The 24,798-nt window shown below is 43.4% G+C and overlaps 1 protein-coding gene across 1 annotated transcript in view; it reads left to right on the top strand.

Moving 5' to 3' along the window:
* The window catches only part of pcca (propionyl-CoA carboxylase subunit alpha), a 35,850-nt gene extending 11,604 nt beyond the window's left edge, over positions 1–24,246 (top strand). The window contains exons 10-23 of the mRNA XM_031313787.2: positions 4,941–5,043; positions 5,780–5,874; positions 9,904–10,054; positions 11,805–11,948; positions 13,882–13,956; positions 14,216–14,284; positions 14,435–14,510; positions 14,622–14,835; positions 16,267–16,369; positions 16,748–16,846; positions 21,300–21,353; positions 22,046–22,186; positions 22,931–23,008; positions 23,321–24,246. Of these exons, the coding sequence (XP_031169647.1) occupies positions 4,941–5,043; positions 5,780–5,874; positions 9,904–10,054; positions 11,805–11,948; positions 13,882–13,956; positions 14,216–14,284; positions 14,435–14,510; positions 14,622–14,835; positions 16,267–16,369; positions 16,748–16,846; positions 21,300–21,353; positions 22,046–22,186; positions 22,931–23,008; positions 23,321–23,389 (1,471 nt within the window). The 3' untranslated portion in view covers positions 23,390–24,246. The remainder of the gene's footprint in view (positions 1–4,940; positions 5,044–5,779; positions 5,875–9,903; positions 10,055–11,804; positions 11,949–13,881; positions 13,957–14,215; positions 14,285–14,434; positions 14,511–14,621; positions 14,836–16,266; positions 16,370–16,747; positions 16,847–21,299; positions 21,354–22,045; positions 22,187–22,930; positions 23,009–23,320) is intronic.
* Positions 24,247–24,798: the final 552 nt, after the last annotated feature.

Here is a 24,798-nt window from a genome sequence, read left to right as displayed (position 1 = left end):
CGCTGCGCAGATGTCGGCTACTGACATGCCTCTGAACAGAGCTGTTGATGCCGATAGTGCCCTTGTAGAATGTGCCCGGATGCCCTGGGGGGGCTCCGCCCCCTCCGTGTTATAGGCCTGGGTGGCCTCACACAGCCAGTGAGACAGACGCTGTTTTGACAGGGCCGCTCCTTGGGAGTGTACAAACAGCTGCTGTGTCCGCCGTGCGTAAAACGTACTGTGATAACGCACGCACCGGGCATAGTCGGTGGGAAACCTCCTCCACGTCATTGTTATGAGGGGGGGGGGGGAAACCCTGGAGGGAAAAAACCTTTGACCGAAAGGAATTTGTTAACATTTTTGGTGTGAAAGAAGGGTTAGGCTGTAGGGTGGCTGCACTCCGGTACCCTCTAATGGAGAGACAGGACGGCGAAACTGACAGCGCACATAAGTCGCTCACTCGCTTGGCTGACGTCAGGGCAAGGAGAAGCGCCGTTTTTAGGGACAGCAACCTGAGAGAGGCTTGTGCCAAGGGCTCGAAAGGAGGCTTCCCCAGAGCTCGAAGCACCAGGGCCAGATCCCATTGGGGAGTGAGAGAGCGCACGGCGGGTTTTTGTCGTCTGACCCCTTTCAAAAAACGCTTTACTAGGGAGTGCGCAAAAGCAGTCCTCTCTCCATAGCCTTCGTGGCAGGATGAAATGACCGCTGCGTAGGCTTTGACTGTGGACGGAGCCAGGTCGTTATCTACCAATGTTTGGAGATAAGTCCAAGAGGCAGGGAACACGATATGGGGTCTGTTTCCCTCTCCGTGCACCAGCGCTGGAAAGTGAACCAACACGTCGCGTAACACGCTGTTGTGGAGGGGGCTCTCGCGCTCTGAATAGTGCGCACCACAGCAGGAGGCAAGCCTAACCTCTACAAGCGTTCCCGCTCAGCAGCCAGCCCCACAGTCGTTGGGTTATCGTGGGATATCGCGCTGTCCAGCTGTGACAGGGCGTCCTCGCGCCACGGCAATTGCCAGGGGGGACCCGCCAGCAGCTGGACCAGTGTTGGGAACCAGGATGCGCTGGTGCGCTCCGGTGCCACCAAGATGACCGACAGATTCTCCTCCTGGATGCGTTCCAGGAGACGAGGAATCCGAGGGACCGGGGGAAAAGCGTATAGGAGGGTTCTGGGTGGTGGGAGAAAGCGTCCACACCGAGGGTTGATTGTCTCGTGTGCTCAAGGAAAACCACAGAGTGCACTGTGTGTTTTCTCGTGAGGCAAACAGATCCACCTCCGCTTTCCCGAACCTGCTCCACAGCTTCTGAACAATAGTGGGATTCAATTTCCACTCATTGTGAGAGGGCCCTCCCCTCGACATTAGGTCTGCCGCCCGGTTTAGTATCCCGGGGATGTAGACAGCCTTGAGGGACAGCAGGTGACTGTGTGCCCACAGCAGAAGGCTCCTGGCTATTTCCAATAGCCGGGCCGAACGTACGCCGCCCTGGCGATTTAATGCTGCTGCAGTAACATTGTCTGTCTGTACGACAACATGTCTCCCTGCTACCACCGGGGCAAAGTGTTTCAAAACCTTCAGTACCATGGACAGCTCCAGGCAGTTTATGTGTGGGAGAGGGGGGGGTGGCCATTCTCCCCCAGCCAGTGAGGGACGCATCCGTGTACACCGTCACGTATGCCGTCACCTTGCCCAGGGGAACCCCAGCTGACAAGGTCTGGGGGTTCCCCCAATATGACAGGTCTGACTGCAGGGAAGGAGGAATGATCAGCATTCGCCACTTGTGAAGTATGGGGTCGAGACGCTGATGGAGGAACCACCTCTGGATTTTTCTCATGTGGAGAAGCCCCAGGGGGACCACCATGTAGCCCGCGGACATCATGCCCAGAAGGCGCATGACGGACAGCGCTGACACCTTTGCGCGTGGCGTGGTGCGCGACAGGAGAGAGAGCAGCGCGTCTTACCTTGGTGTTGACAGCCTGGCCCTCATAACAATCGAGTTTAGCACTACGCCCAGATAAACTATCGATTGTGTGGGAACCAATGAGCTTTTCTGCCAGTTTATGGCTAAACTCAGTGTCTGCAGGTGCTGCAGAACTGCCACAGTGTGCAGTGGCGTCTGATTCTGCCCGGGATGACACGGTTGTCTCCAATATGCCCGCAAAGCGAGGCGGGGGGGAGGCGAACTGGAGTGTGTAGCCTCGTGATGTCAGCCGTGTCAGCCTGATCCATGCCGCGCTGTGCTCTGAGAGTGGGCGCGTGCATGTCTTTGTGTTGTTCACAGACATAGCTAGAAAGAAGCGCAGAGCCTGTCCCGCCGCTGGGCGAGACATGAGTAGATCGTGTCGCCCAGCCCATGGTAGGGCCCTGTCGAAAGGGTGGCGGGTTATCGTTGTCCTCATCCCGCTGGCATAGCCGGGGGGAGGAGGATAACTGAGCGGCGCTAATTGTAGCGAGTTAGCGTATTCTCCCGCTGTCTGCATAGTGAGAGAGCGGTGGAGCTCCGCGAGCAGCGGTGACCTGGTGTGTGCTTGTGTGGGGAACATCGGTCATGACATCGGCGTAATATTCAGTGGGAACAAGGGCTAATCGGTTGAAGGGAAACTGCTCTTTAGAAAGACTGGAGTGGCCCTTAAAAGGGCCGTTGTGTTTCCAGTTTCCAACCGTGGAGGGACAGACGTTCCCCGCGCCCCGTCATTGCCACCATCGCCGCTGCTTGCTGGGTGGCTCCGGGGGCGGGTTTGACCAGGTGGGAGCCACCTTCATGGTCCTTCGGCCCCGTGAAACCGGTCGGTCAGGGGCCGGCTGCCGCTGTGGGGGGGCAGGCGGAGGAGGGGAGGTCGAAGCCTGGGAGGGTGCAGCCGCAGCAGAGGCTGTGGGGCGTTTCCTCTTATGGCGGTTGGTGGAGCGGTGGCGCTGCTGATGGGGAGCCGCTTTCCAGGAGCCAAGCCACCGTAGCCGCTCAGCTTCCTCGGTCGCCTGGTGAAGGTGGGACGTGGCTGTCTGTAAGCGAGGCCCAAATAGCCCATCGGGAGCTATGGGGCCGTACAGAAGCTCACGTCTGACCTCTGTGGGTAGCTGTGACATGTGGAGCCAGATATTTCGCTGGGCCACAGTCTGCCACGCCTGGATCCTCGACAACGCCACCGTGGTGAGGGTGAGGATAGCGGTCATCGCTTTGCCAATCTCCGTGGCTAGCTCCGGAGGAAGAGCCTCCGGGTTGGTGGCCATGGCGGAGACGGCGGAGGCTAGCAAGGCGATGTTGTTTTGCGCCACCAAGCCCTGGGCCGCACATTGGTGTGACCGGTCAGTAACCTGGGCGCAAACCTGATCCTGGGGGGACGGGGGGGTCGGCTTCCGGTGGCCAAAAAAAGTAGCCTTCGGGAGCAGGATCGACACCAGGCTCTGCTCCAGGGGGGGGGACCGAAGGGAAGCCTGCCTCTGTGTCGCCATGAACCCGTGTGAGCGGGGCATAGCGAGAGACTGGAGCCCTCAGTTTCCCCGGGCTGAGAGAGAGCCTCCTCCACGAATGGCCGAAGCTCCGTGAAGCGCGGCCAGAGTGGAGCCCGTTTGGACGGCGGTTCCTGGGAGTGGACGTCACCGCTCAAGAGGCCGCGAGTTAGGGCTGGAAGCTCCGCCGGGAGCGCTATGCCTCTCTGGTCCGCTGCCTTTTTAATGATGTCCGGCAGGTCCAGAAAAGAGCCTTGGTGGTGGAGGGTGGAGCCGCCTGTGGCAGAGGGGAAGACCGCTGAGGCGGGGAGAGCCGTAGTGGAAAGGCATCAATCCCTGTCTCGTGTTCCAGTTCTCCCAGCGGGGAGGAGGGAAAACCGGTGAGGGAATCGTCATTCGGGGGAGACGAGTCATCGGACCCGCGCCCGTCGAAGACGCCCTCTTCCAGCGGTTCCAGGGCGTCGACGGTGTCACGTCGGTCTGCCCAGCTGCCGTCCCCCTCTCCGTCGACCTCAAAAGCCAGAAAAGCGTCTGCCCGCCATTGAAGCTCTTTAGAAGGCAGGCGGGCGCAAAAAGGGCAGGAGGAGTCGGAGGTGAGAGCCTTGCCGGCGTGAGAAGCACCGAGGCAGGTCTCGCAGTGGGGGTGGAGATCCGGCGAAAAGATGTAGCCGGTCTCGTAGGAGGGGCAGAAGCGGACGCCGCTGTAGCCGGAGGTCTTCATAACCTTCTTCATACTGCTTTGTTGAAGAAAAAGTGGGAGCAGAGCAACGAGTCCGCTCTGTTTATGTACAGTATTTGCGGACGTAGTTGAAGCCCGAGCGGTACGCTAGGGCGGGAAAGAAAATCTTCACGACTGCGCATGCGCGAAGGGATAAACCCAATAGCATGGCTTAGAGGGTGAAGCCTATACGAAAAAGAAGCATAAATCATGCTTAAAAAGGAAGCAGCTGGCAGTGCTTTGTTGCAGTGCGTGTTTATGATTGTGTTTTTTAAATTACATAGTAATTCCACATATTTGTCAGTTGGGTCTAAGCCAGAGAGACGAACACTAGTGATGTACAAATGAAGCTTTATGAACCATTAGTTATATTTGTTAACCCCACTAGATGGTGCTCTTGGATTGAAGCAACAGGCTCAAGAAACTTCAGTGAACTTTCAACCCTTTATTAAACAGAGATCGTCATCTAGTGGGCTCAGAAAAAAAAGGTCATGCAAGCAGACAGGTTTTAAATATGCAGCTGAAAATGTCTGACCCATCTCCATTTCATGGTTTTACAATCTGGCCCAAATAAATTTGAATAGCCCTGGTGTTACTGTAAGATCAAAAGTTTAACATCTAATAGCCAGTAAACTTCAAAAAATGGCCAATCATCAAAAGGCAGAGAAAGGAAAAAGAGAAAATTATAGCAGAGGTGCTATTTGGAGATCATCTTGTCCTGGGCCACTGGAAAGACTGATGTTTGTGCTACCTTTATGTCTGATGCCATATGTGTGTGTATGTGTACTGTTACAGGGAAGGTTTCCGGTTCTCGTCCCAGGAGGCAGCATCCAGCTTTGGAGATGACAGGCTGCTCATTGAGAAGTTTATAGACAACCCAAGACACATTGAGATACAGGTAAATGTAAAAATGTCATTTAATATTGACAATTTGAGTGTGACTGGGACATACATGTATTTTATTAAAAATTATAATGGGAAGTGTATGGGAGTAATGTTGAAATCTGAAATCTTAACACATTAATACAAGATACCAATAGCGCCGCCATGTGGTCAGTTATTGTGTGTTCTATGTTCTGGCTAATAACAAAATAAAAGATGTAATCAAACCGTATTTATATTGTGAGGCAATTTGCTCACAAATATAAAAAGAGAGGATTTCTAGTCCCTGCTGAGTCAACCTCAGCCAGCCAATTTTACATTAACGTTAGCTTTGTAGAGATCGTAGGATTTCCCAAACTAAATCAATACTGCACATATAAACACAACGCTGCTTTGCTAGATGAATTGTGTTGTAACTAAAATATTTGCTGAAAATATTTTTACATGGATAGATCGTTGGCTACAATGTCTGCAAACTTCACATGTAGGGTATTTTTAACATAGGGCTGTGTCACTGACTTACCGGCACAGTTGAATTTTGAATTAACTCTTAGAATGTTTACATGAAAAAAATGGCGGAGTAATATATTATATATAATTTTACTGATGAGTAAGGTGTGCTCAAATCATAGGCTCAAACGGCTCTGGGTGTGCTATCACACTGATTTGAGCAAATTTAAAATGTCTAGTCGACCAACCATTCAGATTGCCCGGTCAGATCTACTTATTGTATAATACTGTTTGTCTTGTAGGTGCTGGCCGATAAACATGGTAATGCTCTGTGGCTGAATGAGAGGGAATGCTCCATCCAGAGGAGGAACCAGAAGGTGGTGGAAGAAGCTCCCAGGTTAGTGAGAAACTGCGTCTGCTCTTTCTCCGCATTTTAAATCAACGTGGGCCAGACTGTGATCAGCACGGTTGCAGCCACACACTGCATTACTGCTAAATTGAATGTGAAATCTTGTAGTTTCCTTGAACCACTTAGCCAACATCGTAGATACCAATAATGTTCTAATGTTGCCCCATTTTTAGTTGATGTAGTGCTCTTGATTCATTAAGAATGCAATAAACTGGGGGCGTGGTTATGGCGCTGAACTAAGCACACGTATTTTTGTGAGCTCCTGGCGATATTTTAGTAAAATCCTGTAAACTTTCCTTTTAACTGCATGAACGGTGATAAATATTGCTTGTGGCGACTTATTACTGTATACCCGTGACAATATGCCGGCGAAGAAAGCACAAAATAAACCTAAAGCAAACTCTTCTCCGAGTGGGGAAGACGACGTCTCAGATGCTAACAGCCTAGCTAACTCAACAGGTGATGCTAGCCCCGTGCTGGACGTGGATGAGGATACTGGAACGGCCCACAATATGGATGTTATGGCGCTTTTCCATTACACGGTACCTGCTCGACTCGACCATTACGAAAAAAAGTACCTGGTACCTGCTAACAGGTACTTTTTTTAGTACCACCTCAGTCGAGGTTCCAAGGGAGCTGAGCCGATACCAAAAGGTGACATGAAAGCGACAGACAGGGGTGTCCTGAACAAACCTGCCATTTTTAAATAGTTTAGCCAGCTGTGTTTTTTTTTTTTTTTTTTTTAAACAAAATGTGTCTTCTGGCTGTGGCAACAACAACACACCTTCGACGTTCTGTGTGTGTGTTGCGTTAGATCACGGCAGTTTACTGCGGCACCACTATAGACGACCAGCCACGCTGAGGTGGTACTAAAATCTGCAATGGAAAATGGACGCACAGTGCATCGAGGTGAGTAGAGTACAGGCGAACCGAGTCAAGCAGGTACCATTTAATGGAAAAACACCATTATTCAGATACTCGACGGGATCAGAACTGACTTTTCCACAAAGATTGATGTGGTCCTGAAAGCGATTCAGGACGTTACAAGGGACTTCTCGACGCGCATGGATGAGGTGGAAGTGCGCATTAGCAGTGTAGAGGACACCGTTAACTCAGAGAAAGGCAAGTCTGAGGCGCTAGTTAAACAAGTGACTCTCCTCACGAACAAACTCGACGAGCTTGAAAACCGTTCTTGTCGATCCAACCTGTGACTAGTTAACGTGCCGGAGAAGATGGAAGGAAATGATGCGGTGGCTTTTCTGGAGAAGTGGCTCCCCGAAGCGCTGGGACCAATGACATTCCCGAGACAACCTCTTGTCCAAAGAGTGCACAAGTTGCCCAGCCGGACGCATCCTAATCTGTCAACTACACCGAGAGTCCTCATTGTGAAGTTTTTAAACTTCCAGGATAAAGTCTGAGTGATGCGAGCAGCCAGGGCCAAAGGTAAAGTTATCTGCGGTGGTCAAGAGGTCATGTTCTTCCCGGATCTTTCGATGGATCTCCACCGAAGAAGGAGGGGTTTTCACCGGGTAAAACAACAGCTGAGATTGATGAACATGCGTTACGGATTAATTTACCCAGCTACACTACGAGTGTCGTCTGATGGACAAACACATGAGTTTGAAACCCCAGCAGATGCAAAAAAAATCATCCAAGGTTTACAGAACACAGAGGACTCACAGAGCAACTAATGTGAACTGCTGAATCCTTTATTATCCGCCTATAACAGATATAGGTTGAAATTGCTGGCTTTATGGGCCACACAACACATGTGAGGAGGATTTTATTTTTTTTGCTGTTTCATTTTATGCGGAGTCTTTTCTGCTTTGCTTATTTCATGCATTCATACCATTCCTTCAATCTCCTCAGATGTAATGGGTTTTTCCATTTACTCCTCATAGAGAACCTGCCACGCGCCCTTTTTAAGTAGGCTGAATTTGTTTATTGGAGAAGTGGTTATTCACCATATTGTCGGCTTTCCTAGATGAGAGTTAAGCTGCAACAACGTTTATGATGAACATTTCATATATACTTGCTTGTGTAGATGATATACTTTTGCCAGGGGACACATTCTGGCACACTTAAACAATTCAGTGCAACATTCTCCGTCTTAGAAACACATGTTACAAAAAACGGTTTTGGTAAAAGACTGGTCTCCCGGTTTTATAACATGTTGGTTGAAAACCATAAGCAAAACTCTGATAGTAAAAGACAGAAGTGGATACGTGACTTACAAGAATATATTTCACTTATTGAATGGAGCAAAATATGTTTAAAAACACACACTCAAACCATCAACACTCAATTGAGAATGATACAATTTAATTGGACAATGCGGACATACATCTCCCTTGTACAATTAAATAAATTTGATCCTAATATATTAGATCTATGTTATAAGTGTAATAGTCACCAGGGTACATTATATCACTGCTTATGGACATGTGAAGAGATTCAAAAATTTTGGAGCTCAGTGTTAAAGTATATATCTCAGATCAGAACTTCCCCTGTACGTTTTTGCCCTAAGTTATGTATTTTAGGCATTTATCCAGATGACTGTACTTAATCTTGTAAGGAAAGAAAAATAGTTGACCTTTGTTTACTACAGGCCAAACGCTGTATAGCCTTATGTTGGAAGAATGTTGGGTGTCCGTCTTTTAACCACTGGTTAAATAACTTAACATCGAGTTTGGCTCTTGAGAAACTGACCTATATTGTTAGAAAGAGGGCTTCTGAATTTTACAACATTTGGAAGATATTTCTGGAACTGTTAGGGAGTGGAGATATGGAGAAGGCAGTGGGAGAATAAGATAATGAAAAACTTCTGATTTGTGTTTGGGAATGTACGCTGTAACCGTAAACATCAAGATTGATTTATTTATTTATTTTTTGCTATCTATATTTATTTATTTGTTCTCTTATTTTGGTCCTTTCAGTATTATTAATGTTTTAATTATTATTTTCACTTCTGCCATATGTTCATGATGTTCTAAGTGTTGGATGGTGTTGTACTAAAACAAAAAAACAATAAAAATATGGTTAAAAAAAAAAAAGAATGCAATAAACTATGAAAACAGTTAGTTTCATTCTAATATTTGCTTATTCACGTCGTCATTCCGTTGTTAATGTTTGGAAATATTATTTCTAGAACTTTCAATAGATTAAAATATTTAAATCGTGATTAATCACATGATTGTACATAGTTTTTTGTTTGTTTTTTTTTTAAGATTATTTTTGGGCTTTTCCGCTTTTATTTGATAGGACAGCTAGGTGAGAAAGGGGAGAGAGAGGGGGAAGACATGCAGGAAATCGTCACAGGTCGGATTCGAACCCTGGACCTCTGCGTCGAGGCATAAACCTCTCAGTATATGTGTTCCTGCTCTACCGACTGATCCAACCCGGCCACGATAATTGTCCATAGTTAACTCGCAATTAATCGTAAATTAATCGCACATTTTTATCTTTTCTAAATGTACTTTAAAAGGGATATTTTTCAAGTGGTATTTGAGACTCTACATACTCCGGTGGTAACTCAATCACATTGACAGTACATGCACATAACTTTATTACAATATAGCAGCACTTTCTATCGAGGTAAATCAACAATAAAAGCTTCTAAACCAAAAACTACACAATCAAACTTGTTGCAGCAGGAATATGATCCGAAATTGGGGAGAAATTAACATCAGCAACCAAAATTACAAGTTAACCTTAAAACCCTGCACCCATACAATACTCAGCAACGATGGGGGCTGCATGATTACATTTGTGAGGTTTTAGTATGTATCTAAAAAAAGGTTTGTGGAATGTCAAGCTGTATAATTTGTTTTTATCAGGCTCCCAATTTGTCATGGTTATTGCTGGTTGCATTGTAGTTTTATCTGTACTAATCTCTTTTGTACTGCTCTCTATCTCTGCATGAAAAGAAAAAGAAAATTAAAGTGTTTGGGGGAAAAAAGACTCCCAATTTGTACCACTGAGGTGAGTCTTGAGTGTCTAGTGTCGTGTCCTCTCCAGTACTTTCCTGGACCCAGTGACAAGGCGGGCGATGGGTGAGCAGGCAGTGCAGCTGGCCAAGGCTGTGCAGTACTCCTCTGCTGGCACAGTGGAGTTCCTTGTGGATTCTAAAAAGAACTTCTACTTCCTGGAGATGAACACACGACTACAGGTCAGTGTAGGGCTGTTTGTGGGTGTAGACACAGTTGTTTAACAGTCGGGTTTACACTCCCTTTTTTCCGTCTGATTATTATTATTATTCCTTTAGCCTTTATTTTCACTTGGAAAGATCCGTTGAGGAATAGAGTAGTCTATATCCACGACCTTTCATATGCCGTATGTCCTTCTTTTCACCGGATGTCTGTTACCTTACGCTTTCTTTGTGTTGGAATTTTAAACTCCGGTCGATTTATAAGGACTATGGTTAACTACTCCTTTGATCTCTGCAAGGTAAATCAAGACAGCTAGCTAGAATATCTGTCCAATCTGAGTTTTCTGTTGCACGACTAAAACAACTTTTGAACGTACACATGTTCCACCAAAACAAGTTCCTTCCTAAGTCTATTTTGCAGCGGCCCATGATGACCCATGGCGATTGTTATTTTGTTTAAAGCCATGCCAATAAACCAAAGCACGTAGTAACGTGCTTTTGTATCCCATGTGGACTAGCCAGACCCTCCTCCACTCTTTTCAAAAATATATCAAAAATAGGCAAATAAATCTGCCAAATAAACAGGATAAATCACAGAGCAGTGTTGAGTTTGTATTTATTAAAGGAACCCGCAGCTGAACCCAGTCTGCAGAGCTTAGGTAACAAGTAACATCAGTCAGCCGGTTATGCTCACTTACCATGTGGGGGGAGGGGGGGGGTTTTCTCAGTTGTCATGGAGAGGTTTAAAGATTGCTCAGTCAAACTCAATGCACTGATGAAGACCATGAGATGTGGCTTAAAGCTCCAGTAAAGGCTTGTAAATAGACCTTAATTTAAGATTAAAAAAAAATTTAATTTAAGATTAAAAAAAAGAGTTTTTTTCTTGGGCCACCCTGTTAGTTGAAAGCGCCGACCAGGAACCAAAACATCCCCTATCCATCTGGGTGGTTTAATTACAAATTTAAGAACAATCTGAGTGTTGTCAAGTATGTCTCTCACTAAAGATGAGAAATTAAATAAACTGTTTTATAATGTACTTTAAAGTGGTCCATTTTCCTTTAGCATTAGTTGACAGTGAAGCTTAGACAGGACACAAGGGGAGAGAGAGGCATGACATGGAACAAAGGTGGAGCCTGAATCAAACTGTGGACCATGTGGTTGTGGTATGTGTTTCAAAATGATCATTTTATTGGACTGTTGTGAATTACTTTTAATGTAAAGTAAGCCAGTTTATTTGCTACCACCCTGATGTCGAAAGACATTTCACAATGTACTCTCTCTATAGTACTCATATTTAGTTTTATACAGTCTTTTTTTTTTTATACAGAAAGTTGATAATAGGGAGACAAATAATGTTTTTATATATATTTTTGCGGCATTTTGTGGCTTTTATAATGGAGACAGAAGGGAGATTATAGAAAATGAGAGAACTGGGAAACGACAAAGGTTCCCAGCTGGACAGGGGATGTTTTGGTTCCTGGTCGGCACTTTCAACTAACAGGGTGCCCCAAAAGAAAAATAATCTTAAATTAAGGTCTATTTACAAGCTTTTACTGAGCTTTAAGCCACATATCATGGTCTTTATCAGTGCATGAAGTTTGACTAAGCAATCTTTAAACCTCTCCATGACAACTGATGAGAAAATCCCACCTGCGAAGGAAAGACCTGTGTCTGAAATATCTAGAAAAGAGCCAGTAATGGTTCCTTGAGTTTCCCGCTCAACAAGTTTGCTTTCAGAAACGGTATCTTCTCTGTTTAACTTTGACCCCAGGTGGAGCATCCAATTACAGAGTGTATTACTGGCCTGGACCTGGTGGAGCAAATGATCAGGGTTGCCAAGGGTTACCAACTGCAGCACAAACAGGAAGATATCCCAATTAACGGTTGGGCCATTGAGAGTCGCGTCTACGCTGAGGTGTGTGTGTGTGTGTGTGTCTGTCTGTCTGTCTGTCTGTCTGTCTGTCTGTCTGTCTGTCTGTGAGACATTGGTGTATTTGTGAAAGAAATCTCTGTTTGATAATATTAAAATGGTAAATTAGTTATTAGCTGCAAAGACTCATTCTGAAGGTAAGGACTGTATGGAGTGACAAGGCAGCAAAGAAACAAACACCAGCAACTGGAAGTGGACTGATCACAGAGGCCCTCATTTATCAACCTAACATAAAAACCAGCGCAGATATGAGCGCAGAAATCATCTTACGACAGTCTTCACGTGTGATTCATGAAACGTTCGTATCACACCAATCAGAGCGTAAGAATGGTCGTACATTGATAAATGCAGTGGCTGGAAACAATCGTAATTTAAATTTCACGCCCCAATATAGTCTCGGTTTTGAGGCCTCGCCCCTACAATTCACGAAATGGGGAAACGTGGAGGTGGAGATTGAAACCCTGATATCCCAGGTACATTTGCACTAACGTGTGTACTATTTGGCAGCCTGAAAACTGTTATTAAAGGCTGTAGAAAGAATGGGGAATGGAAAGAGATTACTGATGCAGTCAACAGTGTTGCCGTAGTAAATCAGACTCCAGCTGAAGTTTATTTAATTTATACATCCTTGACATATGTATGCTATAGTCTTAATAGTAATATACAGGCTTATATTGCAATCTCTTAGGCCTACATGGTGTACCTATATTTAAATAAACCCACTGTAGCGGAGTTTATGCAGTGTCTTTTATTTTACTTGTGTTTTTTTCATGAGTCAGAACAGCTGTGAGGGAGAGCGCGTGTCCTCCGCCCCCTGTGTTGGACCACCACCCCGACCCTGTCTCCCGACAGCAGAGGGGCTGGAAAAACAAGCCGAAATAACTCGGTCAATGGCAGAAATAAATCGTCCATTAACGACACTTTAAAAGAGAAACGAAAACCTGAAAAATAAATAAAAATGTTGTGCATCGTGATGTTTCCTGTATTCCTGTATTATTGCCAACACTATACCTTTTAAAAGCGATGAATAATATCCTGTCTCATTCGTATAGCCCATAGGTATAGCCCCCAGTTGGGGCTGTGCTGGACACTGCTCTCTGCGCATCGGGTCATCTGGCTCCATCACTACATTTATGGCACCCTGTTTACTGCGCAATGTTGTGCAGAACCCCACAGGCTGTGTGTATGGGTTCCCCCCCCCCCCCCCACATTTAAAGGTCCCATGGCATGAAAATTTCACTTGATGAGGTTTTTTAACATTAATGAGTTCCCCCAGCCTGCCTATGGTTCCCCAGTGGCTAGAAATGGCGATAGGTGTAAACAAAGCCCTGGGTATCCTGCTCTGCTTTTGAGAAAATGAAAGCTCAGATGGGCCAATCTGGAATCTTCCCTATATGACATCATAAGGGGAAAGGTTACCTCCCCTTTCTCTGCTTTGCCCATCCATTTCTGCTGGATTTGCCAATCCAGAGAATTTGGCTCGCCCATGAGAAAGAGAGAGATCTCTTTCTCATGGGCGAGCCAAATTCTCTGGATGGGCAAAAGACCATCATGGCTTGCAAACAAGCGAAGCATGGCAGTTGGTCAAGGCCACACCCCCACCCTCCACCTTGCCCCCCCCCTCTCTCCTCCTCAATAGCATTTAAAGCTACAGACACAGAAATGGCACAGGAAAGCTCATTGTGGGACTGGCTCTAGTGGCTGTAATTCTGCACCAAGGCTGAATTTTGGGAAAGAGACTTCAGATACAGTATAAGGAGACCACTAAGGCCTATATAAAAGCATCCAAAAAGCAGCATGTCATAGGACCTTTAAACCTTTGTTGATGTAACATTCTCCTTACACTACTGTCGTGAGTGAAACCTGAAGATTCAGTTTTTTTCCATTTGTCCATCTATTTCTCTGTTTGTTCTGTTAGGATCCTTACAAGTCTTTTGGTCTTCCCTCTATTGGACGGCTGTCTAAATACCAAGAGCCACTCAACCTCAGCAATGTAAGTGTGTGTGTTCGAGATATGAGTCTTAAAGCTTCACGAGGCAAGATGTTTGTTAAACTTACAACCTCAAACTACATATTAGAGCTGCAACAGAGAAGAGCATTCAGCCCTCTCTCAGATATAATACTGCAGTTTGTAGTTTCACCTGATTTTTTTCTTTTTAAACTATATTTTCCTCACACACAATCCAATTAGTCTACCTGAGTGACTGGCAAGTGTCCTACCAATATGAACATTTTCTCTGCTGCTCTGTCAGGTCCGTGTAGACAGCGGAATCCAGGAGGGAAGTGACATCAGCATCTACTATGATCCCATGATCTCTAAGGTCAGTGATGTATTGAATACATAATAGTTTTGTAAATAGTGTTTTTTATTTTTACGAACTGATGGTCACATTAAGACGGTAGATCAAAAACTTCCGCCATTCCACAAGGGTTTGTGGTTCTGCAATAATTTCCTGTGGTGTATATTGTAGTTGGTTACCTATGGAGCTACGCGAGCTGAAGCCCTTGCCAGGATGGAGGACGCTCTGGATAACTATGTAATCAGAGGTACACCAACAGATTTTCACAGTGAATGTCAGCTTATACACTCAGTTGCTTTTTAAATGGATATTATCTTATTTTTCTTTCTGTAATGATGTTTGATAATCTTCTCTCCAGGTGTGACCCACAACATTCCCCTCCTTCGGGAAATCATCACACACCCCCGCTTTATCTCTGGTGACATCAGCACCAACTTCCTGCCCGAGGTTTACCCTGATGGCTTTAAGGGTCACCAGCTGGACTTAGACACACGCAGGGAGCTATTGGCCTCAGCAGCAGCGCTCTACATCACTGCTCAGCTCCGTTCACAGAAGGTCCTGGGTGACCTGAGGTGAGGACACCAGCGAGATGTCATTGGGGCTAAAAGGGCCTAGTTTGCTACACACCGGCCCTACCGTCAATTAACATTTCCTGAAAAATACAGTGCATTCATAGAGCCTCACCACATAATCAACATAGTAGAAACTAAAATGTTAAAGTTAAAATGCTGACTGTCGTTGAGACCAGTTTTTGCATGGTGTCTGGTACTTTTGCAGGGCTCCACACTTGTATTTATTTTTTACAGTTATTTAAATAAATAAAGTCAAGAGCAGAGCTATTTATTTTAAGAAATAACGATAACACGTCATTTATTTGTTTTTAACAATAAACATACAGTGTGCAAGAACAAGCTGATTTAGGGATTACTAAAACATTTTTGAGGCATAGCAAGTAGGGTTGGGGTTTCATAGCATATTATCCAATCTGAATCCAGTTGTGAGTCTTATTTCAGTACTGAATGTGCTTATCAAATCTGAATCTGTTCAAATCCATAATTTAATCCATTTAGGTAAGTGTTTAACTTTTGTAGCGACTAAAGTAAATAACTACAAGTCAAGACTCTGCTGAAAGTCTGCAGGGAACAGAAACTGTTTTGAGTGGTCCCCAAATAATGTTCACAACCTGTAGCTATAACCTAAAGATAAGATAGAACTCAATTCATCGCAGAAATTATTTTTGTGCCAGAGATAATTGGTATACATAGTGAAACAAATGCTCATAGTAGCATAAGCTAAATTAAAATGTATCTTGCACCTTGAAATACCATTAGCCTGTTTACTTTGGTTCACCTCATTTTTATTTATTTTATTAAGTGTATAACCAGTGGTGTTTAAAGTGGGGTAAGGGGTTTTCAGGGGGTCTCCAGCTCGAAGCTGCTACCTGAATGTTTTGTACACTAAGCTTTGCTAATGAGAAAGAGAAGGAGAGATAAAGTATTTGGTAACAGATAAGAAATTTGTTAGCATGGGAGCTTTGCAAATCTGTGTATCTTGGCAGTCCAAGTGTCAGAGCACAGAGTCACTTGCACCTGTGCACACTGGTAAGTTTTCACATTTGCACACTCTTATTTGGACTCTAAAATGCTCGCACCGTAGAGCTGCCCTGTGCTCGCAGCAGTTGACCCTTATCAGCGTTGGTCAGCAGTTGAATGGGTTGAATTAGCAGCGGAAGCAGTTGGTAAGAGCAAGATGTCTACCTGGCGAGATTCGACCTCGTGCACTTTCACCTTATTTATTATTTACCTTTTTGTTTTATTGTGTCTTTCGAGATAATCAAAATTCATTCTGCAGTTATGAAAGATGGTGGAGCATTTTTCCTGATTTGTTCAGCACCACCTAGGAGCTAGAAATGTGGTACTAAGTAATTTAGGTGGCACAGTTGAATCATTTGCAACTGTAAAATGTCATCAATAGAAGGACTGGATGTCGTGTGCGTGTTGCAGGGTGTCTTCCAGTCCTGTGGAATGTAGCCGCTGGGAGCTGTATGTGCAGCTGGAGGATGGAAGCCATTCTGTGGAGGTTACCAAATCAGGAAATGTTTATACTGTGAGTATTTAATGTGCCTCTATGAACAAATTAAATATATCAATATCTATGGGCATTCCTGAAGCATTATGCCCTGCTGTACTGAAAAAAAAGAAAAGAAAATAACCTTTAAAGCTGTGATGTTAATTCATGTATGTGGACAGTTGATTAAGACAATATGTTTTCAACTGTCAAAACCCGAGCTCACATTCCAGAAGAAAAAATGGACATCAGTCAGCAGGGAACGATGTAACTATAGTCCCTGTGTAGACACAACAGGAGGGCATTGCCTCTTGGTAATGGGTTTGAGCCATTGCAGCCATCACTGCAATGGCTCATCTACATGGCTACATCAGGGCACTTACAGAATAACAGAATAATCTGTGTCTGTCTCTGTAGGTGGAGGTAGATGGAGGAAAGGTGGAAGTAAGTGGACAGTGGAACCTGGCCTCCCCATTGCTACCACTTACCATCAACGGCACACACAGGACGCTACAGGTAACACACACACACACACACACACACACACACACACACACACACACACACACACACACACACTTCATTGTGTAACATTAACATGATCACCTGTGCCACACCCATGCTACACTTTATGGCATACGTTATACCTAGGGCTGTCAAAATAACGCGTTAATTTCGATTAATTAATCTGAGAAAAAATAACGCAGATTAATCCATTCCAGCCGTTCTAGCCACCAGTGAACTGTAAAATGAAGGAGGGAGACGAGAATGTGCTGCCTGGATCATTAATTGGAACATTTACTTGATATATATATATATAGATATAGATATAGATATATATATATATATATATATATATATATATATAGATAGATAGATAGATAGATAGATAGATATATATATATATATAGATATAGATATAGATATAGATAGATAGATAGATAGATAGATAGATAGATAGATAGATAGATAGATAGATAGATAGATAGATATATATATATATATATATATATATATATATATATATATATATATATATATATATATATATATATATATATATACACACACACACACATATGTATGTATGTCTGCTCTTCTCTCTGATGCTCTGAAACAGACGTTTTGGCATTAAAACATTTCTAGTTACATTAATCAATTTCATTGTCACATGAAAAATGAAAATCCCTACAGTTCCAGTACAATTCCACTGAAATGTAATCCCCTTGTAGAGCAGTAGCTGTAAAAGCAGGTGTGGCGCTGTGGTGTATCAGTGCAGGGTTGAATGAAGCTGATGCGGGCAGGAAGCCTGGTCCTACCAGACATTTCATTTGTACAGAGAGTCTGGCCACTCCCCATTGACAAGTGTTAAGTTCCTTGAAGACGGGTACTCTGTTGAGTTTAAAACTATTGGATCTGCCCAGAGCCACTCTGGATCTGCCATGACCAATCACTAACGTTTGGTCGTGACGTCAGCTTAGCATCGCTAGCGTTCGCCTTAGCGTTAGTCCTTCACCACTAACGGAGCGAGCTGGAATATCAAACTTTTCCCGAACCCCGTGGGGAGGAGGGCCACAACATCTTGGCCACCAACAAAACTCAGCAAAGATTGTTCTTGCTCAGGCTTTAACTTCTGGATATTTGGCAGCATTGCCACAACGGACCAAATGGCTTCGCTCGCATCTTTCTCCGCCACCATTACAGAACTACAACTAAAACTAGCGTACGACCTTAACGTCATCGTTCTCAGCCACTCCCTCTGTTCGCTGATTAGACCGGTAAAGATTTGGCCGGAGAAAACCCGTGAATATACCGCAAACCCAGACGGAGTACTGAAGGAAAATTAAAATTGAGCAGAAGTACATAGGAGGACGGAGCCAGGCTAGCAGGCAGGGGCCTAACACAAGAAAATTAATAGACAGCTAATCACTTACAGCACTCTTCTAGAATATGGAGGAAATATTTATTCATAATTCAAATTGAAAGACCAAAGAGAAAACAAAGCGAGATCAAATTAAAAATATTATTTTTTTTTTAAATTTTCCATTTGGGTTTTCCATTTGGATTTAATATTTGGCTTTTCAATTTCAATTTAACATTGGCTTTTAATTTGGATTTAATATTTGGCTTTTCAATTTCTAATTAACATTGGATTTTCATTTGGATTTAATATTTGGCTTTTGAATTTCCATTTAACATTGGCTTTTCATTTGGACTTGACACATGTCAATGTAAATGAGGAGGCGTGGCCCAAAGGCTGGTGGGAGGGTCTGAAACAAAAGGGGTGTAGAGGCACCTTATGAACAGCAGGGGGAGCTGACTGCTGGGGCGCACACTGTTGAGCATCTGTCTGCAGCTTAACCACCAGGCTGGCTTGGCCTCTTATTTCACATGATAGAAACTGATGATGTAGGCTAAACACAAACGACATTTCATGCAACAACAGTGAAGTTTGGATATCAAATTTGGATATCGTTTCAAAATCGGAAATCAAATGAACGAAAAAGTAGCCTACATGGGCTGTACAAAAGGCCGTCAATCAGGAGAGATTGTTGTGAGTACACGTCGCATAATAGCGCAGACACGCACCTCACACCCCGCACGCCACCCGGAGAAAAAAGTGAGAGAAAGAGGTCGCAGTTCGGACGATGACTACCCGGTTGAGGTTGTGTGCGTATGTCCTCGAGATCTGACAACACACAAACACACGTAGCAGAGCTACCCACACCTGTGTTTGTACTGTTGCTTAATTAAATAAAACATCAAAAGAGAGAAGTTGTCTCCGTCCGTGTTTTAAACAGACACACCTGGGGCGAAGTTGGAAACCAGAATCAGCTTTAAATACAGTCCTAATCTAGTCCTCACTAACACGGGTCCAATTATAGTAACTACATGAAAACGCCACTGTTGCATGAAATGTCGTTTGTGTTTAGCCTACATCATCAGTTTCTATCATGTGAAATAAGAGGCCAAACCAGCCTGGTGGCGAAGCTGCAGACAGATGCTCAACAGTGTGCTCCCCAGCAGTCAGCTCCCCCTGCTGTTCATAATGTGCCTCTGCACCCCTTTCATTTCAGACCCTCCCACCAGCCTTTGGGCCACGCCTCCTCATTTACATTGACATGTGTCAAGTCCAAATGAAAAGCCAATGTTAAATGGAAATTCAAAAGCCAAATATTAAATCCAAATGAAAATCCAATGTTAAATTGAAAAGCCAAATATTAAATCCAAATGGAAAATTTAAAAAAATAATAATATTTTTAATTTGATCTTGCTTTGTTTTCTCTTTGGACTTTCAATTTCTCTTTGGACTTTAAATTTGAATTATGAATAAATATTCCCTCCATACTAGGAAGGCTGTATTTTGTTAATAATTGCAATTTAACATTGTTTTTTGTGTGTGTGATCTGTATTAGAACATAGCTTTAGCTACCATGCAAAATCATTTGTTTATAAGCAAGATGCACAGCTTTCACAGAGACGTCTGGGGAAAAAAGCTGTTTATAGTTAGGGATGGCTACAGAAACCCAGTAGGCCTATTAAACGAGACCATAGTATTGATAAGCCCTGACGTTACCGGTTCTTTTATCGGTACTATTTAACGTTTCGGTGTAATTTATTATCACGCTACAGTATCTCCTCTGCTTTTCCGTGTCGAGGCTGAGCTCCTCCAACTACGCTCGTTACCAGGCCCGTCATTAGGAATTATGAACAGGGGGGCAAAACTTTCCTAAATGGGCCCCTCATCCACACCCACTTCACCACCGTATACCTTTGCATAGGTTCCCCCCTTGGCCAGGGTCATCTGCAGAGTCTTGTTTCGGGCTTGGCTATTGTGCTATATACACAGCTCTTTTTTTACTGCCAAAATATTTAACCCTCACCATCGAGGTCTGATGATGTCATGATAATTAGACATGTGCTGGTACAGTGGTACCAGCACAACCAGTGGGTTGAGAGAGGAGTGGCTGGTTGTCTTAGCCAGCAGCTAAGTTTACAAGAATTTGCTAAATGTTAAGATGCGTGGCAAACTAAGCTTAAAATAAACTGGGGCATGGACCCGGTGCGACATGTCTGCCGCAGCATACCTGCAGCAGAGCGTGTCCATTATAAGCAACTGAAACTGTTACACTGACCATGGAAACTGTGGAAGTGGGTGCTTGTGCTGTAAATAAATAAAGTATAAGTATGTAAATACGTAAGTATGCCCAAATTAGTGGGTGCGTGTCTAGGAGTGTCCATAGTGCTGAAACAGAGCAATCGGTGAACAGATAAAGGGACAGATGGACGTAATGGTTTCTAGGACTCTACATGTAACTAGAATTTTTTTAAGTGTTAGGTGAGATGAGAAGGTCAGACGTTACTCAATAGTGCAGCACACCTGATCATTGTTAGTCTGGCTATCACCAGACCAAGCTCAATCTTTTAAGATTGAACATTAGTCTGGGGAGTCTGCTCTGTATTTTCTCTGCAAAGAGGCGTGATCAACAGGCATAGTTCAAATGACTCTGTACGCAATTGGAGAGTCCTGAAGGACCAACGATCCGGGTGACGTAGCAGCGACAGCGGCATCAACGGGTTGCTGCCATGGAGTGCTGCGCTTCGGTGGCCGTCTTGTTGAATGTAAACAAAAAGCTGCTTGGTCGCTTCTCTATCGTCATCCTGTTAAACCCGCCAATAGGTGGATAAGCCAGTTTGTGATTGGTCCCCGCAAATTTGTAACGGAAGCAGGATAGATAAACGTACAGGTTTCCAGCCTGAGCTGCAGGGTGAAATCAAATCGCCGGCAGATCGGGCTGGGTTTACCCAGTCTAGATCATTGTAGCTTCACTCTTATCTTTTTTTACCTCACAGTAAGCACACAGTAAGAGCTTAAAAAAACGCAGATTAAAAAAATAATATCACCAGTGTTTAAAAAGTTCTCGGGGCCACAGATGTAGTGTAGATGATATTTTGTCTTTTGTTTTAGTGTCTGTCCAGAGATGCTTCTGGAAGGATTCTCCTGCAGTACCTTGGCACATCGGTAAGGTTGCATGTCTGCACGCAATTATAATCACATAATCACATACAGGTACACTTAATCACACAGGCTGCTGTCTCTAGTTCTCATGCTATGCAAACAGGCTATAGTGTGTAATGTTAGCTCCCACACAGAGAAGGAACGTGGTCATTTTTACCTCAACCAGTGGCATCAAAGGATGTGTAAGAATGTTGGCACGTGTTGTTGAGTAAATGTGCCATAATTCCATAAACTATTTTGCAAGTAAATGTAAATGTTGCTGGAGCTGCTACCCCCGCGACCCGCTACCGGATAAGCGGAAGAAGATGGATGGATGGATGTTGACAAATATGTGCTTCAAATGAGATGAGCACAAAAGACAAATATATGTACTTTGCCTGCAGTTTGTAAATTGTATTGATAGACAAAGTGAAACCTTAATTAACATTAAACACAATTTCTCCAAGTGATCCATGGTTGTAATTCAATGTAAAGTGACATCACTTGAGGACATTTATCAGATGGCTTCCTCTGGAGCCACAGAATGCTGTCTTTTCTATTATTCTTTGTTTTATAGCGTAAACTGTTGCCCTGAAAAACTCAACTTGGTTCCCTGTATACTGATTATTGTATATCCCTTCCCATCTTTCCTCTTGATCATATTGCAGTACAAGACACATCTTGCTTGTGTTTCTTATACTGTTGTTTTTCTTTAGTTTAAGGTTCGCGTTCTGTCTAAGTTGGCTGCAGAGTTTAACTCCTACATGCCAGAAAAAGTTCCAGAAGACACCAGCAGCATCCTGCGTTCACCGATGCCAGGCACAGTGGTGGCTGTGTCCGTCAAGCCTGGAGATCCGGTAACACATCTCAATATGTAGAGATTTACAAAATACCTGATTTCACTGCCTGGGTAATCTTTATCCACTTAACTCGATGTTACAGAGAGACTCAACAAACTGATATTCCTAGTTGCAGACTAATATATAGCTATAATATAATTATCTAGATCATAGCGTGCTTCCAACATTGTGTCAACAGATTGGATTTGTCCCTTTTCTGTCTCAACATGCACAAAGCCAGCTCCATAAATAAATGGTTTTCCCACTTTGGGAATGCTGAAACACTAACCTCATCACTCCCAAATCAGTATTGGACCTCTTGTGGCTGAATGGGATAAAATCCCTGCAGCCAGTTTTCAAAGTCTGGTGGAAAGCCTGAAACCAGAAAAGTGGATGCTGTTATTACATCATACCTGTGATTTTAGAGCAACCTGTTCAACTTTCAAGTATGGGTGGTACAGTATTTTAAGGTGTCCACCTACTTCTATGTAGTGCATGTGCTGCAAAACACACCTCCGTTTTTTCCGTCCAAACACGATTCGAGTGAGCAGCGGTTGTTTGAGAAGTTAAGCTATCAGGGCACCTACACTACAGTTATGTTTTACTGTACCGAGTAACAAACTGCAAACATTATAGGGTGGACTCTATAAATGCTACTAAGCCATCCGCCAGCCGTATGTATTCTACGGCACCGTTTATATTTGTGTCCTTGTCCTGGTTTGCAGTCATAAATATATTGTTAAAATGTGCGTGTGGTTGTAGGTTGCAGAGGGTCAGGAGATCTGTGTGATAGAAGCAATGAAGATGCAGAACAGTTTGACTGCCGTCAAGCAAGCAAAGGTAACAACATGAAACACTGACAGTGGAGCTGTTATCTTATTATGGGTGTGTTGCTAAGATCAGTGCATCCCTACTAATGAATATAAAGAAGCAGCACACCAGGTCCACAGAATACTGGCTGATGCAGTTATTGGGAGCAAATTGATAAATAATCATGGAGGTAGATTAGATACTTATTTATTAAACCTAAAAACCTTTGCTAAGTAATAATAATGTACTTATTTATTAAACCTAAAAAACCTTTGCTAAGTAATAATAATATTCTGTATAGGCCTTTAAAGTGTTCATGTTTTTAATTTTGTGTGTGTCCAGGTTAAGAGTGTCCACTGTAAGCCAGGGGAGACGGTGGGAGAAGGAGACCTGCTGGTAGAGCTTGAATAAAACACAAGCTTTTTTTTAATCTTTTGATGTGTAACATCAGCACCAGGATGAGCCTTACTCCCCTCTGAAGATCCACATTGGCAAACAGGTTGGACAATAACAGATCCTTGATTTATCTTGCCAGTGGTCAGTCTCCAGAGTGGCCCCCAGCACAGTTTAGTTTCCCTGATGGTGACTCAGCAGTATCAGCAGTGTACCAGTGTTTTCTCCACGTCAAACTCAATCATGTTGCTTGTTTAGATGCAGCTATCTTAAAAAAAAATCTTTCTCCTATATGTGTTTTCCAGACCTGATTATTATTTTTTGTTATATTACAAAAAAACATGTTTTTACCTCTATGGTGTCTTTCCTTGCAGATAGTTTTGATTAATGTGCCAAGGTTTTGAGATATCTACATAGCAAATGTCAGCTGCTGCTTCAATATAATGGACATGGAACTGGAGCTGCTGATGAGTTTTTCAAATGTCATTTTTCCGTGATTTGAGCACCAAAATGAGAGTTCCATTAACCTCCATTGTATTAGAGCGGAGGCAGAAATCTCAGAGACGGATATCTTAAAACCATATCACAGAAAACCAAAACTATCTTGAGTGGCAAGTAGAAAAACATGTCTGTTGTAATTTGGTTGAACTGACATTTTAAAAGACACACTACATACAACCAATAAAGTGCTCCTTCTTTTCCACAAACAGTAACTCTGGCTACATCAGAAACTGCTGTTAAAATAAGATAAGAGATGTATATGATGTGTATGATATGATGCTGATGTGAGTGAATGTCAGTTTTAATTACTCTTTAGCTGTGGACTGAGAGGACTTGGACACAATTGTATAATAAAAAAGAAATAGAATATAAAACACCTGTGCTGGCATGGAATTACTTTACTTATAGTTTGATCCAAATGAGCAACCTAAAAGCTGGAGAGCGAGTCTCTAAGTATTGCACTTTTACAATCACATCACATTTTAAATCACATCTGTTACAGAGTAAAAAAAAAAAAGGTTTTGGCATAGTTTTTTTTTTTTTTTAAGGTTTTTGTCGCTTTTTAATTTTATTGCTTTTATTTTTAAAGGTTTTTGTTGCTTTTTTGAGTTTTTTTACTTTGTGCCCTTAACAAATCACAAAAGACAGATTTTTAATTATATAAGTATAAATAAAATATTAACTGTAAATAAATAGCCCCCCTGTTAAAAAGTAACTAAGTAATTTTTACTCTGAGTAAATTTTAAATGATCTACTTGAGTTTACTTGGTAGATTTTTATACTGGTAATTTTCCTTGCACTTGTAGTTCATCAAAGTAATAGTACTTTTACTTAAGTAGACTATTTTTGTACTCCTTCCACCTCTGCTTATTGTACACAATGGACACCAAAATAGGTAGCGGAGTAGTTGAGCTGAGGAGCAAATG

This window comes from Sander lucioperca, chromosome 15, assembly GCF_008315115.2.
Source record: "Sander lucioperca isolate FBNREF2018 chromosome 15, SLUC_FBN_1.2, whole genome shotgun sequence".
Taxonomy (NCBI): Eukaryota; Metazoa; Chordata; class Actinopteri; order Perciformes; family Percidae; genus Sander; species Sander lucioperca.
The sequence above is the reverse complement of the archived record's forward strand: the minus strand, read 5'-3'. Positions and strand labels throughout refer to the sequence as shown.